Genomic DNA, 19,819 nt, shown 5'->3' with positions numbered 1-19,819 from the left:
CTTGTGGGCCATTACACTTTCCTGCTGCAACTACAGGTTCTAACAACATAAAATGCCCTGGGATCTCAGCAGCTGTGAAAGCTGGACCATGCAGCTCCTATTGTCCCTGGTGGGGGTAACATCATAGCTGCTGCTAAGCTGCAAAATGCCACAGGTGACATTCACCTAGGACTCTGCTGAGGCTATAGCTACCTTGAGACAGATACAGTAGGACTCGTGGTCCTGGCTCCATGAACTTTATGATGGGCTCCCAAATCGTTGTTGCCTTCATTGCCCCTCTCAAATAATTTTTAGTAGGTTTTCTAGGAGCTTTGGTTGGAGGATGTCGCAGTGAATCCACCTGGGGCTATATCAAGAAGCACCCTGTGCCATCATGTTCTAGCATCCAGAGACCAAGTTGTACTCTACCCTCTGCAACCTTAGAGATAATTTTCTGTCTTCCCGGCCACATATGAACAGAAAACCTTTCCCTCTTATTATGAATCTTATTCTCAAGGGTTGGACCACTTTGCCACGTGCTCCTCTATAGATCCAATACAACGTCTCTCATCCATTTCCATTTTATTTCCAAGGTACCTGGGTAGTTGAGAAGATTGGCTTAGGTTCCACATTTCACTATCCTCCCAGAACACTGAATGAATTGCTGAATTTCTGGAGTGGGTGGGGAAACCCAGATCAAATATAAGACAGCTATTAGAAAACGTACATCCCAGTGAATGCCATCTTACTTTTTTTCCCGAGAATATTGGCCAATCATCAGGGAAATGCAAATCAAAACTACAAGGCGACATCACCTCACCACTCTTAGGATGGCTATTATCAAAAAGACAAAAGGTAGTGTTGGTGAAGGTATGGAGAAAACAGAAGCTGTATACTGTTGGTGGGAATGTACATTGACACAGTCACTATGGAATTTTCTCTTAGAATCATTTTTTTAAAATGAATTGGCTCAATGACTGAATGTGTTCTTTAAATGAATAGTGAAAATCCTTATGCTTTGTGGGTAAAGTTGGCTTCTATGAATTACAATGAGATAACATGCTGGCTCCACATGATCCAGCTTCTACGAGTCCCCTGATCTTATTTCTTACCATAGCTGATGCTCCATAGGCACACACAGGTACAGTTTCCTGGATATTTGTAGATGGCATCTATTCTGGTTGGTTGGTTGGCTGGTGTCTGCCACACAGGGCCATTAAACTTTTTTTTGAAAATTACCCTTGTCTCCATCTACTTTCCAGTACAATGACCTTGCTCTTCCTTGAACACCCCAGTCATGCTCTGCCACAGGGCCTTTGCACTTGATGCTTCGTTGGGTAGAAATGTTTGTCCTCCATATATCTGGTTGGTTCTCCCCTTTACTGTTACTATTTCTGTTCAAACAATATCTCATCAGGCAGACCTTTTATGACCACCCATTAACTGGGAGAGAGAAACTGCCCATTACCCTTTCTCTTTACCTTGCTTTGTTTTTCTTCACAGTAGTTATCACCACCTTCCACAAACTTTATAAATATTTTAATTGATTTTGTATATTTACTTTGTGGTCCCCCCATCAGAATGTGAGCTCCATGAAAGTAGGGGCTATGTGTATGTTTATTTGATAATGTAATTATTTAAACATAGTTACTTAACATAGTTATATTCTATATCTTCAGGGTTTAGAACAGTGTCTTGCATGCAGAAGTCCCTCAGTAAACACTTGTATGATTCTTGCGAATTTCATGGAAAATAGGTGTCTGTGAAGTAAGAAGGCATGCCTACTTTTGTGGCTTACAACTTACTTGTGATAGCAATTCTTCAAAAGCACTTTTAAAAATGTTTATTATAAACACGGCCTCTTCAGATGTCAACCTTGACAGACAGTTGGAAATAAACATTCTGGTTTAACATAAACAAACAGAATATAAATGTTTCCTAACTGTGTCATCATGTTACACGTTCTTCCCTCTTCTATTGAGTGGGCAACAAAGATACCGCCGGCAGATAAGCCTTTGTTTAATGCATGCCAGCTGGTTGAGCCATGCCTGACGTGTCCTTCTTCACTAGCTGAGTCCTCAGCATCTCCTAGATAAGGAGAAAATGGAGCTACTAATTATAATGGTGATTAGCTCTAGTTAATGTTTAATGAAAACTCATTGTGCCAAGCATGTGTTAAACACTCTACAAACTTTACCCTCAGATGAATCCTAAGATATTTCCAATTTTAGAAATAAGGAAATTGATGATTGGATAAATTAAGTAACTTGTTTAAGGTCACTGAGTCAGAAAATGGCACACAGCAAGGTCTCAAATCCACTGCTTCCAACTCTACAGTTTGAATTTTCAACCTCTACTATTCAGAAGTCCCTGTATCATGTGTTATACGTGCATACATAATGGATTCTATTACACAATTCAGGATGAAGATCAGATCCCTTCTATCCAAGGGTTCATATTCTGTCTGCCTTATCCCAAACTCAATGATTAAAAAAAAAATCAATCTAATAGTCTCATTTGTAGGCCTAAGGAAGATGTCTTTTATACCTATTTTACCCTACTCATACCTTCTGGTTTGAATAAGGAACAGTTGGGAAGGTGTTTCCAAATCCTGGAGATATTCCTCACAAACTTGGTTGTACTCCTTGTTATACTATCCACATTCAAATAGTAAATAGTTTACATGTATTAATACATTGTAGTTTCAAAACTGCTTTCCCCTCCATTATCATGATAAACTGTTACAGGAAGGACAGGTGGTATTACTACTATTTTTCAGGCAATGGAGTAGATACACTCACAAAGTTAGGAAGAAAGAGCAAGATCCCACATTTTCCCTCCATAAAATAAACCGCCCAAATAACACTGCTGGGGAGTTTGAGAGAAATGTAATAACGTAATACTGCAGCTTTCAAAGAGGTCCCGGAGAACCTGTTTGTCAACCACCTCATTCTGCAGAGGAGAAAAATGAGAGTCCCAGAGAAAATGCCCATGGTCACAGAGCTACTGTATAAACCAGAAGCAGAAGCCAAGATGTTTCAGTCCATTTCATGCCCTCTGCCCCTCATGTTGTCTCAAGGACAAGCATGTCACACCTCATGCACCCATGACATTATTCGAAAACAAGAATGCTCTCTAGTGAAAATGCTCCAATTACTCCCTTCTAAATGGCTGTGACACAAGCCTGATGGTACATGATTCAAATGGAACACAAAATGAAACTGCCCACAAAAATAATGTTATAGAGGGTGGCAAGGTTCCTAACTTGTCCCCAAAGTCATAATGTAGCCAAACCATAATACAAACACTATTTGATTTCTCACTGTTCCTGCAAGGCAGGCATGGGAATTTAAAACTTCACTGCTGTTCTCTAGTTTCATGGAAATCTCATCTCTCTTCTTCCCTCAGTGGCTCCTTCCCCGGAGGGTAGGAAGACATCCATCTCTTCCCACTCTCTGCCTTTTCTCCTGGCACTATGGTAGAACTTGGGGAGCGACACCCATGCATTGCAGCTGTTTGGGAGCTCTGGCCTCCAGGGGTGGGAACTGTAGGGCTGCATCTCTATAACCATGTCTGTGGGGATCCTGCTGTCCTCTAGGTGAGGCCCTGTCAAGCAGGGGTAAAGTAATAGGGTAGCCTCAGGCATAAAGTGGTTGGTATATTGACAGATGGTTATATCTACTGGTAGCAACAGGGACAGGGACATAAGAGGGACAAGATCTGTGACCTAGAGTGGGCCCTGCTGTACCCGGCCCTGCAGGAATTTCCAAGACTCAGGTCAGGAGGAAGACACTTCATGCCATGACCTCCTCTTCACTGTCTCTTAGGTATTTAAAAACTCAACAAGTACTGGCCAGGCCTGGTGGCTCACCCTTGTAATCCCAGCACTTTGGGAGGCCGAGGTGGATGGATCACGAGGTCAGGAGATCAAGGCTATCCTGGCTAACACAGTGAAATCCCGTCTCCATTAAAAATACCAAAAAAAAGAAAAAAAAAATTAGCTGGGCATGGTGGCGGGTACCTGTAGTCCCAGCTACTCGGGAGGCTGAGGCAGGAGAAGGGCATGAACCCGGGAGGCGGAGCTTTCAGTGAGCCGAGATCGCAGCACTGCACTCCAGCCTGGGCGACAGAGCGAGACTCCGTCTCCAAAAAAAAAAAAAAAAAAAAAGAAGAGACTCACAGACACAGTGACAATTGTCCATTTTATGCTGAGATTCTATGAAGACTGAAAACCGTGTACAAATATGGTTGGACAAAAGCGTACGACCTAATGGGAACCTAAGTGGGGAAACCCAACATGGTCTGTCTGTTTTTCAGATGCTTCTTGGCCTCTCAGTACAGCATTCCTTCCTCCGAGATATGGGGTGGGATGCTTTCTGGACTTTCTTCATTTGTAGGCCTGAGGAAGATGTCTTTTATGCCTATTTTACCCTACTCATACCTTCCAGTTTGAATAAAGAACAGTTGGGGAAAAAAAACCTCAGCAAGTATTTACTGAGCACCTATTTTGTATGTTAAATGCTAATTATACCATACCACAATATTGGCTTAGAAGGCAGTTTAAGTCTTACATGTTTGGAAAAGTTTTAAGCAAAGAGCAATGCTTTGCTTTTATATAGGGTTCACTGTATGTTTACTACAGCAGAATTTAATCTGCAGAACTGCATAAGATACAAAACATAGAGTTGCATTTCTTTTCAACAGATGGGAAAACCGAGACTCGGGGTTCTAGAACCTGCTCCAGGTTACACAGCTCATAAACACTAGGCGGTGCATAATCTAGATTCTGGTGCTGATTCTAACATGCTCTGGTATCAAATGAGACTCATGTCCTTGAAATCTGTACTGCTATCCACCTTACAGGTGCAGGTGCTGGCAGAGAAGAAATTTACATACACATTTTGAGGTCCATGGAGCGTTAAGAGTACACCCCTTGTGCTTACCCACCCACTGGAGCAGCCTCTACAGCATGGGTCTGCCTTGATCCTACTTGTGATATCAGGAAAAGTGAAATTCATGTTTTCCCTTGACACAGTTAAGACTAATTTTCCAAAAGAAAAAAGGTGAGGGAAAACAAAACAATTATACAATAAGCATAAGGGACAAAGAATGAGTTTCTAATATTTTAAAAATCTCAGCAAAAGAACCAAAGCATTTAGCTGAGCCCTATATTTCCTCTTCTTCAGATAAGCACACTGGCTGCATTGAGGAAAGCAGGCTCCTTGCCTCCCTCCACCTGCTGACACTCAGACTGTCTCACTGTCCTGGAGAGGCTGGACTGTCTCAGTTTCTAGCCCTTTTCAAATTCCAGCTTTAATCACAAAACCTATTTCTGTTTCAAAACTCCTGGATGCCTGGGCCTTCTCCCTCATTCCATTTTACTCTGAGATCTCCAAGCTTGAATTAACAAATAAATGATTAACACTTTCTAGATTCAAGTCATCATCCACCTATGCCCAGTCCCATTCATTGACTCACTCAAAAGACCCATCTCTAGCAACCACCTCCATCTCCAAACATCTGCACCTCTAAGAGCACAAATGCTCTTTAGTTGCTATAATGTGAACTTCCAATAACCATTACAAGAACACAATAAGAATGATCAACTTACAGTGAAAGTTGGTTGGGTCATTCAACAATAGTAACTACTTGGAATTAAATCGTCTTTCAATCATGCATGAGATTTGTACCAAAATCCTGGCTAGAGAATAGTGACTGCTCATTTTTATCCAGTGTGGTCTTTCCCACATAAATGTGGGTACCACAGGCTCTTTGGAACTATGAGCAAAACTATGCAAATCTGAACTTAAGCAAACTATGCATTACAGTCTAAAAGATTAAAAGGACCAGAAAAATGATATATGAACCTTTATGTCGGTTTAAAGCAACATTAAAGGAATTCTTTGAAAGAAATTATAATTTTTTAGTATAAGAATTTTGCACATCTAACTTTAAATGGTGAAAGTGCAAACCTTTTATTCTTTGAATGTCATTTTATTGAACTCTGCTGGCTACTTGTGGTTTCAGAGAGTTGTCCTTTCTGGTAGGTAGCTTTTGAAAATCAGCTAGTTTCTGCTCTATTATTTAGAGATGTAACTTATTAACTTAATATGTTATAGTTTGGGCTGAATTCATGTTTATGTAATTAAGTCATCTTTTTAAAAATCTGGTGTTTTTATGTAGTCCCTTCTAGCTAAAAGCATATATGATCATATAGGTGGCATGATTTGAGAATAATGACCCATTTTGTGCTGTAGATTTTTTAAGAAGGAAGTTATTCAAGGAATTCTCATTTCCATAAAACTGTGATAACTCTATATTCTAGAGCTTTTAACAAATTCTGACCTATAATTTTTAAGTCCTTAGTATCTTTCAGGCATTGTTTTAGATGCATCGGTGTAGTATTTCATTTCTTTCTCACCATTGCCTGGTGAGGTAGGTGTTATTGCTCCAATTTTTCAGTTGAGAAATGAGTCTAAGAAGACTAAATATCTTATCCAAGTCTGGGAAAATCTTGGGATTCAAACCTGAATCTAACCTTCAAATTATTCATTCTTAGGACACATTATAATGTTTGTTTTCTTTTATTAATTAATTTATTGCTACATAACAAACCCAAATCAAACAACAGTCATTCCTTTTTACCCTTGCACCTGCACCTTGGGCAGGTTTAGGTGGGAAGGCTGGTCTCCACACCACACGGCCACAGTCAGTGGGGGAAGCTCAACCGGGGTGAAGATCTGCCTCCCAGATGGCTCATTCTCCTTGTTGGCCAGGTGGTACTGGCTGTGGCCTCCTTTCCACAGGGGTCCTTCCATGGGTCAGTGAGGGTCTAAAAATCAGTGTTTCAAAAGACAGAAAGTGGAAGTGGCCAATCTCTGAATGCCTGGGCCCCAAATCTGGTACAGTGACACCTCTCCTATATTCTGTTGGCCAAATCACAACCCAGATTCAAGGGAAGAAGTCACAGACCCCATCTCTTAATAAGAGAGTCCCAAATTTCAAGGGCCACATTGCAAAACCCTAAATTTCCAGCATGGCAGTGATTTCACTAAATTGTGAAATCTCCCAATTTGTGAATACTCTTATCCTTTTTTGGGTAAAACCTCCAAATGGTAGCTTCTTAGAGGAGAGAAAGATCTTTGGATCTTTCTTTTTCCTACATATTCTTATTGTTACTGAAATTGCTTCTGTAAACAGATTTAGACTTCTGAATTTTAAAACAAATGGGCTCGTAAAGGAATTTGTTATTTTCAAGTCTTCTTTTCAGTGTTCATAGCAGATTCTCTTTTTTTTTTAAAGCACTTGATAACTTTGGTTAACTTTCCTTATCACACGGTGACTTCAGTAGTTTCTGAATTCCATTTTAATTAGAGTCTTCTAGAATATCATTAACTGAGTGAGATCTTTTCTGAAGCTACTCTTCTTTGCTTAGCAACAAACTCATATGCAGGTTCCACCTCATGTAAGTAGATTTTTCAGTCTATTTAACAGTTTCAACACATTCTTCTCCCTTTAGAAAGCTGTGATTTTACCAGTTCTGTCATCTGGGAATTTCTCACCAGTTATTTCTTGGGCAAAATTTTCTTATTTTCCTCTGACTTGTCTTCTCTGCTTTGCCCAAATACAACAAAACAAAAGCCTTCTCTTGGTTGTTTACACTGCTCCATTCCTCTACCCCCAGTGTCCACAGTCACACAGACACTGCACACATAAGGATACAGACCAGTCCTCGTTCCAAAGCAGACATTACTCATCACTGCTCTTTTCCACTGAGCCTGAATATGGTCCCACAGCTTTCTCTCTAAAGTATTCCAAGCACTGCTACTGATTCAGAAATTAGACTTACCCGACTTCCAGGATATGTCCTATTCTGTCGGGAACATTTCTTTTCCAACTATGACAATTAAGTATTTCTCATCTTTCAAATATTGTTCAAAATCCCTTGTTCTAACTGAATAACCCTTCCTGGCTTCTGCATCCATCCTCTGACATACCTGGAATCACAGCTCGTGCCACCTGTAGTCGGGGCTGGTCCCAATCCCTGGGCTCAATAGTAACCTTAACCAGGAAATGTTTAGTATTATTTCTGTCCCAACCCTCTGGGACTCAGGGTCATATTACTCATGCTGCAGTTCTGGCCTTGGGTTCTAATCCCAACAGCAGATTTGTACATTGTCCCAGGACCTCAGTCCTCCCTTATGATTAGGGGCTGGGATCCTATTGTTTTTGCCAGACACTTTCTGCTACCTTATTCTCCTTCACAAGTCCCCACTTCAGAAAGGGAACTTTGTGCCCAAGACATTCAGACTCTGTACCTGCCAAAACTCCTTCAATTTTTATCTAAATAAACCTTACTCTTCTGACACTCAGATAAATTAAATACATTTCAGGCCAGGCTTTGCTCACTCACTGGGTAACCCTTCAGATTCTATTAGACTCCTTGACAACAAATGCTTTCCCTTTCAAAAACCATGCTCTCCCTTGGATCTGGACTCACTCTTCTTATACATGGCGGGACCAGTTCCCCACTGGCCACCCCTCTACCGTAGATGGGTGATTTTTAGGTCTGATCCTTCTCAGTCTTTCCCTTTTGGCTAAATGTGAACAGCTCATGCCACACTGGGATATCAGATACAACCTGATTCCAATTATTCCAATCAGCCTTTGTATGTAAACATCCCTTTCACAACTGCAGTGTCTGTAGTTTTTATAGTTGTTTGTCCTGCCTCTTAGATGTGTGAGTCTGAAGAATAAAGACAGCAGCACATACTGTTATTTTTAATCCCTTTCTAACATTCCACACCAACCAATTAGGTGTTTGCTAGTGCACAATGGGTATCTAATAAATACTGCAGTTGATGCTAAGAATAAAACCTGAAGGAGACATTCTGCAGCAAGAAACTCTTTGAATGACACTGTATGTAATAGATCAGATTAAATATTATGAAGGATACGCTTTCAATTTTGCGGTTTTATCTGAGTGAAATTCTGTAATACTCTAGGAATAAGACACCTGACATCTGTGCTCTGCTCTTTGTTTTGAGCGTGCCATTCATAGTCTTTGAAATATTTTGGATTGAAAACGAGATTTCAAGGAAGTATTTCATTAGAAGGGGGGTATTATTCTCTTTGAATTGCATCCAAGCTGCAGTTTTTCATCTTCTTTATTAACTTTCTATCATATAACTCTCTTTTCTAATTATACATTAGCCAACACACTTCAATGTGCTGAATGAATCCTGTTTGGTTTCAACAAAAATAGAAATGGAAGCTAAAGCCTTGAAGAAGTGATGTAAGCCACTGCTACAAGTTTCACGTTTATTTAAATAACATGACCATTATGAGCAACACTTAAAAAAAATTGAGTTGAACTTTAAGCTACCCAGTTTATTAGTTGCTTTATGTTTATAAACAGATTATCTTTAATGCCTGAATGCTGGCATTACAGATCTTCTGCAGCTGTATTGGATAGGAATTCATCAATGCTTAGAGTTCAAAGTTGGTCGCTTTTTGACATTTTCCTACTGTATCAGTGAAATACATATTGCCAGGGATTTCTCAACAAAATGGAACTTTTAGTATTTCAACAAATGTTGATATGCCCAGCCTGATTTTTTTAAACTTTTAAGTTCAAGATACAAGTGCAGGTTTGTTATACAGGTAAACATGTGTCATGGGGGGTTTGTTGTACAGATTATTTCATTATCCAGCTATTAAGCATACTACCCACTAGTTACTTTTCCTGATCTTCTTCCTCCTCCCAGCCTCCACCCTCCGAAAGGCCCCAGTGTGTGTTGTTGCCCTCTATGTGTCCACGTGTTCCAATCATTTAGCTCCTACTTATAAGTGAGAACATGCGGTATTTGGTTTTCTGTTGCTGTGTTAGTTTGCTAAGGATGGATTAAAAAAAGAAGAACCTTAGGCTTACTTTATCAAACCTAATTACTTCCTGTTACTCTGTAGAATCATCATTTGCCATTTTAAAAGGTGCTTGTGTGTTTTTACTTTTTTAATTTGCCAATTATCTATTGCTGCATATCAATCTACTTCAAAACTTAGTGGCTTTAAATAACTTATTTATAGAGAAATATGTGACTTTTCCCAAGGCCATGCTAAGAACTTATCTTACAAATGTATTCTGGTACTGAGTATCTGAAATATGTGTACAGATACATGTATATCGTTCCTGCTATTATCTTTAGTAGCTTGTACCTCACTGTCTTCTTTATATGAGATAATGGGCTGTGATGTAATGAGGACCCCCTGGACTCTCTTTACCTCATTTAACCTTCCCAGACTGGAAAGCAAGGGAAGAAGAAACCAGGCAATTTCTGCCCACCTGCTCACTCCTACCCCTTGGGACCTGACCTGTTCCGGGGAGCATGGCTTCACTCTCTCGTCCAGGCTCCTTGTTTTCTGGAGCAGGCCACAGGATGGAAGGTCTCTGGAGGCCCATCATCTCCAATGAGTGGCCAGAAGAATATCTAATTCTGCTATTTAGTATTAGGATGCATGAAGGCATTCTCTTTATCAGGAAAAATGGTGATATTTTGATCTTCTATCTGCAAACTCTTTAGTCTTTTTATCAGAAACTGATTTTCAGATTTTCAGTTAGTTCAGAACTTGAGAGGGGAAGAAGGGTGCTATTTACTGAGTTATTCTCAGTCTTCAATAACACATAGTAATAATGACAATAATTATTAACACTTGTTGAGGACTTACTATCATACTTGCAATGACACTGGATTATGCTCTTGTTGTCTCACATAATCTAATTATAACAAAGGGAGGTCAAAGAAACTGCAAAACATAAGGGGTGGTTGTGGCAATTTTTAAAGTCAGCTACTATTTATTCCTCCCTTCCCCATATGCACATACCTCTTCTCACATTAATAAATGAGGTCTAATTCTCCCCACCTTGAATCTAGACTAGCCTGATAACTTGCACTGATGACGGAACGCAGCAAAATAAACATTCTGGGACTTCCAAGCCCAGGCCTTAAGAGGATGAACAGCTTCCACTTCCTTTCTCTGAGGAAGCCAATCCCCTATAACGACTCTTGGGCTGGACTCCTGAAAGATGAGAGAAAAGCTGGAGATGGAGAGAAGACCCTCATGGAGGAGAACTGGGTTGCCAGACATGTAAATGAAGCCTACTGGGACCTTCCAGCCCGGCCAAGTCTAGGCTTAGCTGAAAGCAGCTGAATGACTGACTCAATTCAATGCCCCGTGGAACAGAAGAACCACCCGGCCAAGCCTTGCCCAAAATACCAACCACAGAATTGTGAGAAAGAAATCATTATTGTTTTAAGCCACTCAGGTTTTGAGTGGGTAGATACATAGCAATAGATAACTGAAAGAGAAATAAAATAGAAACCTTCACACACTGTTTCAAAGAGCAAATGGTATGATTGCTCTGATATACACTGCTTACAGAATAATTTTAAAAGATCTATAAGCTGATTTTTTAAACTGCAAAATCATATGTATAGTTTACCTTTATAGTCCAAGTCATCCTTTCTTCCAAATGTCATTTTAAATGAGCCACCTTCAAGGGCAAACAATATCAGCTCAAGACATCAGTTTCACTTCTATTCAAAATGATAAAAGCTTTCTGCTGAATGATAAAGACTATTTCTTTCTATTCCCTGTGGAGACCTCATCATTACTCTGCCTCATATTTGATTATCATGCAGAATAGTTTCTATGCCCTGGTTCTATTCATTATCTGGGGAGCCATACTAACCCCTCATTCTGACCCCCTCCACACCCCGAGTTGGTTTACATAACCCTCCTTGGTGCTCCTTTAATGCTGTGTTTATATCATTAGCACAGTGCTCGTCACATATACATTATTTACGGAAATACCATAAGAGCAGAGACCTAGTCTGTTTTGTTCACTTTTCTGTATGCTAAGCACCATAACAGCACTCCATATAGAGTAGTTGCTTCATGAATATGTACTGCTTGAGTGAGTGAATGTGTCTGCTTCCCCCTGGCTAGATACTATCTCTTGGTGTTGATTATTCATTATCTCTTCCTTCCATTATCTATCTCCTTAGTACTGCAGGGGCTAAAAACCTGAAGTTTCTAGACTTGCTTGTTGCCAGGGTCCAAACGCAATTCTGGTTCTACCAAAGGGATGCACTTGCATAAGATCTGGAGGACAAAGTTCCTTCACCAGCAGTCATAGTGGCTAACACGCAGGTTTCAACAAATGTGTTTCTGCAGAGGCTGAGCAGCTACCCAGTACTCAGGGTCAGCTGTGATACCGGCAATGGTTTCTACAGTTTCCTACCCTCTGGGTGGCGGCTTTGACAATATGAAGTAAATACCCAGTGGTGCCCCTGACTTTTCCTCCTCCAACCCCTATAATGATTTTTGGAAGCACCTAATTCCATGAAAGATCTGGGGTAGTTTGTATTTTACTACAGCCATGTGCCACATAATGACATTCCAGTTAAGAATAAACCACGTATGTAACAGTGGTCCCATAAGATTATAATACTGTATTTTTACAGTACCTTTATTATGTTTATTTATTGAGATGGAGTCTCTGTCACCTAGGCTGGAGTGCAGTGGTGTGATCTCAGCTCACTGCTGCCTCTGCCCCGAGGCTCAAGCATTTCTCCTGCCTCAGCCTCCCAAGCAGCTGGGATTACAGGCACCCACCACCATACTCAGCTAATTTTATATTTTAGTAGAGACGGGGTTTCACCATGCTGGCCAGGCTGGTCTCGACCTGACCTCAAGTGATCCGCCCATCTTGGCCTCCCAAAGTGCTGGGATTATNTAAACCACGTATGTAACAGTGGTCCCATAAGATTATAATACTGTATTTTTACAGTACCTTTATTATGTTTATTTATTGAGATGGAGTCTCTGTCACCTAGGCTGGAGTGCAGTGGTGTGATCTCAGCTCACTGCTGCCTCTGCCCCCGAGGCTCAAGCATTTCTCCTGCCTCAGCCTCCCAAGCAGCTGGGATTACAGGCACCCACCACCATACTCAGCTAATTTTTATATTTTTAGTAGAGACGGGGTTTCACCATGCTGGCCAGGCTGGTCTCGACCTGACCTCAAGTGATCCGCCCATCTTGGCCTCCCAAAGTGCTGGGATTATAGGCTTGAGTCACTGCATCCAGGCAACAGTACCTTTACTATGTTTAGGTATGTCTAGATACACAAATACCCTTCTGTTACAATTGCCTATTCAGTATTCAGTACAATAACATGCTATACAGGTTTGTAGGCTAGAAGCAGAAGGCTTTACCATATGGCCTACATGTATAGTAAACAGTATCATCTAGGTTTGTGTGAGTACACTCTACGATGTTCATACAATGACAAAATTGACTAATGACACATTTCCCAGAACATATCCCTGTCATTAAGCAATGCATAACTGTACTGAGTTCTAATTTATATGACTCCATAGACTGCATTCCTTGAGGGCAGGACATATTTATATTTGCTTAAACATACTTGCACAGTGTCTGTATCATGGTAGACTGTAATAAAGATAATAATAAAATAGCAAACATTTATTTAATATTTACTACATGCCCAGCACTGTCCTAAGTGCTTTACATCTATTAGCTTCTGTAATCTACTCAATAACTCTGTGAGACAGGGGATGTCATTGACTTCTACAAATTGGGAAATTGAAAACAAGGAAGTTAAGCAACTTGCTCAAGAAATCATAGCATTATATAGTGGATTGAGGATTTAAATGCAAGAAACCTGGCTCCCAAGTCTAGCTATATATATCTGTATCCAATAATTTCTCCGCTTGAATAATGTCTGCTTCAGGACTTAGAAGATACAACCACTAACATTTTAGAACTCCTTTACTATAAGTGTCCTATGTGCATTTATCATAATATAGCAACTCAGTATATTCCCCTTGACAACTTAGTTTTTAAAGATGGTCTTGTATCAAAATGGCTGTGTGTATGTGTGTGTGTGTGTGTACATATACACACATATACGCTTTTTGCAGTATTTTTTTTCCACTACTCATAATGACAATAAAAAGGGAGCCACAGAAATAATCAGGATAGTAGGAAAAGTAAGAAGAATAATGGTGAAGAATTCTGATAGGTTTCATGTGAATTTCTCAATGCAGATATTTCTGCCTTTTGGGTGGGGAAGCAAGTTCAAACAATTGATCACTAGTTGTAGCAAATGAACCCATGTACACACATAAAGGGAAAACATGTTTCTTGCTGTCACTTCCACTGCAATGGAGAACAAACTTTCCTATGGAGACTCCAAATGCATGAAGAGTCTGGGAAGATGCAAAGCCATGCAGACAAAAGAAAACCAAGTGGTAATGGTATGAACACCTGATCAACACTGTGGACAAGAGTTCACGACTCTCAATAATGACCAGCACAGAAATCTGAGTGGACAGAAAAATGCATTAAGTGTTCGAATATCTTTTTCTCCACTTCAGATATCTTTTTGCATGCAGAGGGTAATGCACTAGTGTAGGATGCTGTCAATTACTCCTTAGGGGAGGAGAAGTATCTTAATCTGATGGCTGCAGTTGGAAAGAAAATCTGACCACGATAGCCCAGCCTCTGCTTCCTCTCTCGTAAAATTGTCATTCTCCTCTACTTCTCCATGTGTTAAGGTTTAAAGGGATCTACTCTGTCCACGAGCCAGGGAGAGTGGTCTGTGCTCTGCCCACTGCTAACAGTGACTGGGGGTGAAGCCTGTCTAATTCTTGGGTTCAATATTCGGAAAGTACCTTGCCCAGAGTTAAAACCATATTCTCCAATAAAAGTCCATATCTTTTACCTGCAATTCCAAAAATCTTCAAAGCTTTGAAAATAAAAGATTTCCTCCAATCCATCTGGTAGCAAACCCTGAAGTGACCTGAGTCCTTGATGGCCAAACCTGACCTTGACTGACATGAAGCTACTTACAATCTGCATCATTCCACTTGGAGCTTTGCTATCTGATACAACAGCCACATGAGTCTACTTAAATTTAAATCCATTAAAATTATATAAAATTAAAAATTCATATTCTTAGTCATACTAACCACATTTCAAATGCTCAATAGCCCTATGTGGCTAGTGCTACCATATCAGATAGACATTTCCAGCATCACAGAAAGTTCTGTATAACACTGGCTTAGACTGAACTCATGTTTCCTTATACACCTATTCATATCCGACATGGGTTGTTACCCCAGGCCCCACATATTAGACAGTATATAAGTATTTTTCCTCAAAATCTGAAAAAAGAGATTCCAAAATCACATCTGGCCCAGATGATCACAGATAATGGATTGTGGACCTGCATCATTTTCATCAGTAATAAAAGTGATATTTTGGTTTTCCTTCTGCGTTAAGACTGTACCTTCTTGTAAATTGATAAAGAATGAAGACAGAGAAGAGGAGGACCTTTACACTCTAATAACAGGGAGAGAATCTGGCAGGTTCCTCTCATCTCCATATGCATGGGCTATTTAGGCTAATCACAGTAAAGGATTTTATGTGGGTTTTAAAATCATCTTTCCAAGGAGCTATAAGTGCTGTTCTGGCAGAAGTACAGTAGCTAAATGACTAGAAAACTTCCAAGGATTGATGAAGATGTCACAGATGGAATTTCTATGTTGGGTGGGAGGTGGAACTAGATGAAGTCCAAGGCCCATCCATTTAAGAAAATCTGGGATAATGCTATCACCTCCCCCACATGGGTCCTTCTCCAGCATCTTCCACATGGTGGGGACTAGTCAGAGGCAGATACACTTCTGGACAAGAATGTGTCAATTGGAATCCAGCACATTCTGAAATTTCCTTGAATGCCTGGGGCTACCTCTTGGTGGGAGCAAAGTGGGTCAGCATAGCCATGTTCCCTGCCAGCTGTTCATACTCTTTAAGTCTGACAGTCAGAAGATGCTGGACTGTGCTTATCCCCCCATCTGGATAGTCTTGTCCACGTGGTGTGAGATATTTCACAGAGATCTGTCAAGAGCCTAGGCTGGATGAAATAATATCAAGAGAAGTGTTTTCAGGGTCCTCTAGGCTCTACTCTGTTTTGCTCTGCTATATTAATTCAGGCAAGTGGTATAATTTGATACAGCCTCAGTAATCTCATCTGTAGAACAGATGGAACACCCCTGGTCCACTACCCAGAGGGTTGTTTGAGGATAGAAATCAAAATTAATATAATGAACTAATACATGGGAAAGTAATTTTTTCATTCTAAAGAAATTCTGTGGCCGGGTGCAGTGGTTCATGCCTGTATAATTCCAGCACTTTCGGAGGCTGAGGCAGGTGGATCACCTGAGGTCAGGAGTTCGAGACCAGCGTGGCCAATATGACGAAACCCTGTTGCTACTAAAAGTACAAAAATTAGCCGGTCGTGATGGTGGGCACCTGTAATCCCAGCTACTCAGGAGGCTGAGGCAGGAGAATAGCTTGAACCCGAGAGGCAGAGGTTGCAGTGAGCCGAGATTGCGCCACTGCACGCCAGCCTGGGTGACAAGAGCGAGACTCCGTCTCAAAAAAAAAAAAAAAAAAAAAAAAAAAATTCTATTCATTCTATTATCTATTCCATTCTATTATCTTCGTTACTGATGGGGAAATTCCATGCAAGCCTTGTACAGCATTACCTATTAAAACAATACTCCAAGCAAAATCCTTGCTGGGTTCTGAGTATTGCTGTGAGTTCAACACAAAGCAGCTTTTATTTAGAACATAAATTGGATTTCCGCTTGTAAAGGAAAGCATGAGATAATGTTTTCGGTCTTAATTTGACAGTAGAGAGGCTCTTCAGTATTGGCCAAGAATCTAATATTGGATCGTACCAAAACACAAGCATTTGCTTTCTAAATTGCATCCATAAAGATCACACGGTCAAGTGCTGCCTCTGACAGAGCATTTACCAAGATTTTAAGGCTTCACATTCAGATCATTAAAAATGCCCATCTGTCTTTTTTATTTAATATGCCATCAGCTCTCCAATTTGGATAAAATCTGAGATCCTGCCCCTATTGAAACTTCCCAGGTAAGCTTCACGTTTGTTTTGTTTGTTAAGATCCTTGTGGAAGCTGTCCAGCTCAAACCTTAGCCAAGGGGCATGACTGGCTCCTCCCTCCTGTTCGCTTTCCTAGGGTTAATCTATGCTAAAGCTTTTATTTCAAGAAACTAGGGAATTTGAAGAATCATATGGACAGGCTTAAAAAATGACATTAACTTTGAGTACTAACTCAATATTAAGCTGATAGTATAAATTCACTATTGTTTTTATCTTAGAAATTGCAAATCTAGACAGCAAGAAAAAATTACACATATTAACAGAATTTTTATTGTATTTTAGAAGCAGCGTGTTTAAAGGAAAAGAGTGATTTAGCTAGCTTCACGTCAGCAGCAGATTGAAACACATTTCATATGACTTTATTTTAAAGCTCAGAACTAAAAATGTCTAACATTTAAACATTTTCTACCAAAATTCTCTCACTTAAAAATGTTCTAGCAATATTTTAAGAAGTAATCCTGAACACTTAAGTTGCCAATTTCCTTAAATAGGCTGAATATCTCCATTTCTTTTTTCCTTTAAATCCAGATTTAGGTACAAATACTAGAAGACATCTTTGAGATAGAATGATTTTTTTGAGTGTACTGTATCATCCTAAAAGCCTTCTTAAGTTCTTTGAAAGTGAACTGTAAACTGATAAAAGGACAGTCGTGCCGTCCCCCCAAAGTATATCGTTTTTCTAATACGAATTAGTGCACGTTATCTTTTTGATTCTCTCCCCAACTCCTTCTCATAATGTAAGCTTTACCTCAGACTTCTGCTAGTGCTATTTTTTCCGAAACGGTAATTTTCTAAGTTACTTTTGTGGGTCTTCTCGGAAAGCTTTTTCAAGAAACCAGAACCTTGGGTTTTCAAATGAGAATTATATCCAACGATCGTTTGAATATGGACGTTTCTCCTTGACTCTTCTCGACCCAAAGGCTTGTTAGAGTGCAGAAAATGATAATTCTCAAACCTCTCACTTCTGTCAGTCTCCTATAGACTCATAGCCAAACATTTTTTTTTTCCTAGAAAAGAGCAATTCCTGCAGTTTTATACAGCCCCAGTCAAATTCATCCTTCCTTCCCCAACCCCCCACTTACTGGAGATGAAATCTAACGTTGAGGACTAGGGACTGGAAGGTAGCGATGAGCCAGGATTTGACCGCCCAGCGTTCAACCTCTGTGGTTGTGAATGCAACAAGAAATCAACAAGTTTTCAGGGAGTGCCTACCAGGTGCCTTAAGCAGGAACATCACTGAGTAGGCTAGGTTCTAGATACAGGAGACCAAGCCCTGTGACCCATCGGAGAAGATGAGCTCATCCTGCGCGCTCCACCGCGAAGCCTGTTCCGGGACCCACAGAGCGTGTCCCCCTCGACCTCCGGTTCACAAAAGTCTGATTGGCCTCTGCAAAGGGCACCATCGCACCTGCAGGAAGAGAGGCTCAAGGAACTCACCTCGCCTCAGCTGGAAAAACTGGCCAAGGAGAGAGCCCCGCACTCAGGAACCGGCCTCGGGGAGGAGAGCTACTGTTTGCGTTTGCGGTCATCTCGGAGAAGAAACCGCTTAAAAAAGGGCGGGGGAAAGGAGGTGGTGGTGGCGGCGGCAGAATAGTGCTTCCAGGAGGGCCGGCTAATGCCTTGCATGTTTCTCGGATTGACCCGGGGGAATAACCCTGGGTGGAGAATGGGTGTCCTAATAGAAGTGAGCAGGCAAAACCGACCAGCGAGGGGAGAAGAAAAGTGATTCAAATTAAATTCCCACGCGCTCAGGGCGGCCACGGCTTTAGCTGGAGAAAGGGAGTGCAGGGCGCACCGGGCTGTAGGGCGGACACACACTCTCCCGCTCCCACAGCGCTGACGGACAGAAGGACGGACGGGCAAACCCGAGCGAGGGACATACCTTCAGGGTTGGCGCTGATGAAGACCCGGACACTGCGGCCGGCGGGCACGAGGTGAGAGGGCAGGGCTGTGAGGTTACCAGAGAAAGCTGCCCGCCGGAGCGCAGAGTCTCGGGGACAGGGCAGCTTGGTGCCCGCGCCTGCCGGCCACATTGCCCTCTGGGAGGAACAGCCACTGCCGCCGCCGCCACCTCCTGCTCCTCGGGTTCCTGCCCGCGGCTCCGCGGAACTGCCGGGTCGATCTCTGCAGGCGGCGCGGCTCAGAGTCGCTCCGAGCCCGAAGCGCCACTGGCGAGCTCAGTGGCGCACAGCACCCGCCGGCGACGAGCTGCCATACGGACCCTCGGGCCCCTGTCGCAGAGGTCTCTTGCCCCTCTGGGCCTCCGCCTTTGCCCGCTGCCAGGGCTCAGAGCAGCAGCCAGCTGGAGCGGGAGGTCAGCGTGGCGGCGGCTACGCGCGCAGCGCCCGTTTGCGCCGGGAAGCGCCGGCGGCCATCTCCCCGCCCGCGCCCACCGTGGGAGGAGGGGGCCGCCAGGCGGCAGGGACCGTGCGAGCGAGGAGAGCAGATGAAACTTTATGTACGAGAAGGCGTCCCGACTTTATCTGAGTCCGCCTCTCTCGGGCACAGAAATAACCTGCGGCTTAGAGGACGGCCGGGGCTTGGGCGCGGGGGCCTCGGGAGTGCGAAGGGGTCTCCCAGGCTCCTCTGTGGGCAGCCGAGGGCTCCTGGCTGCCTCCGTGGTGGAGGACAAGAAATCAATTAGCCTGAGATTTCTATTACGCCCCCTCCAACTCTCCTAAAGGTCACACGAGCCCTGAGAATTTTCGGGAATACACACGCGCGGGCATCTGCGCGTCTCTGCCCAAGTGCAGGGAATCCAGTCTCAAAGTTCGACGCACACAA

General features: G+C 42.0%; 1 protein-coding gene across 1 annotated transcript in view; it reads right to left on the bottom strand.

The window, feature by feature from the left end:
• The window catches only part of NWD2 (NACHT and WD repeat domain containing 2), a 220,622-nt gene extending 201,530 nt beyond the window's left edge, over positions 1-19,092 (bottom strand). The window contains exon 1 of the mRNA XM_017883789.1: positions 18,918-19,092. Coding sequence (XP_017739278.1) covers positions 18,918-19,068 — 151 coding nt within the window. The 5' untranslated portion in view covers positions 19,069-19,092. The remainder of the gene's footprint in view (positions 1-18,917) is intronic.
• Positions 19,093-19,819: the final 727 nt, after the last annotated feature.

Source organism: Rhinopithecus bieti, unplaced genomic scaffold, assembly GCF_001698545.2.
Source record: "Rhinopithecus bieti isolate Rb0 unplaced genomic scaffold, ASM169854v2 scaffold_13349, whole genome shotgun sequence".
NCBI lineage: Eukaryota > Metazoa > Chordata > Mammalia > Primates > Cercopithecidae > Rhinopithecus > Rhinopithecus bieti.
The sequence above is the reverse complement of the archived record's forward strand: the minus strand, read 5'-3'. Positions and strand labels throughout refer to the sequence as shown.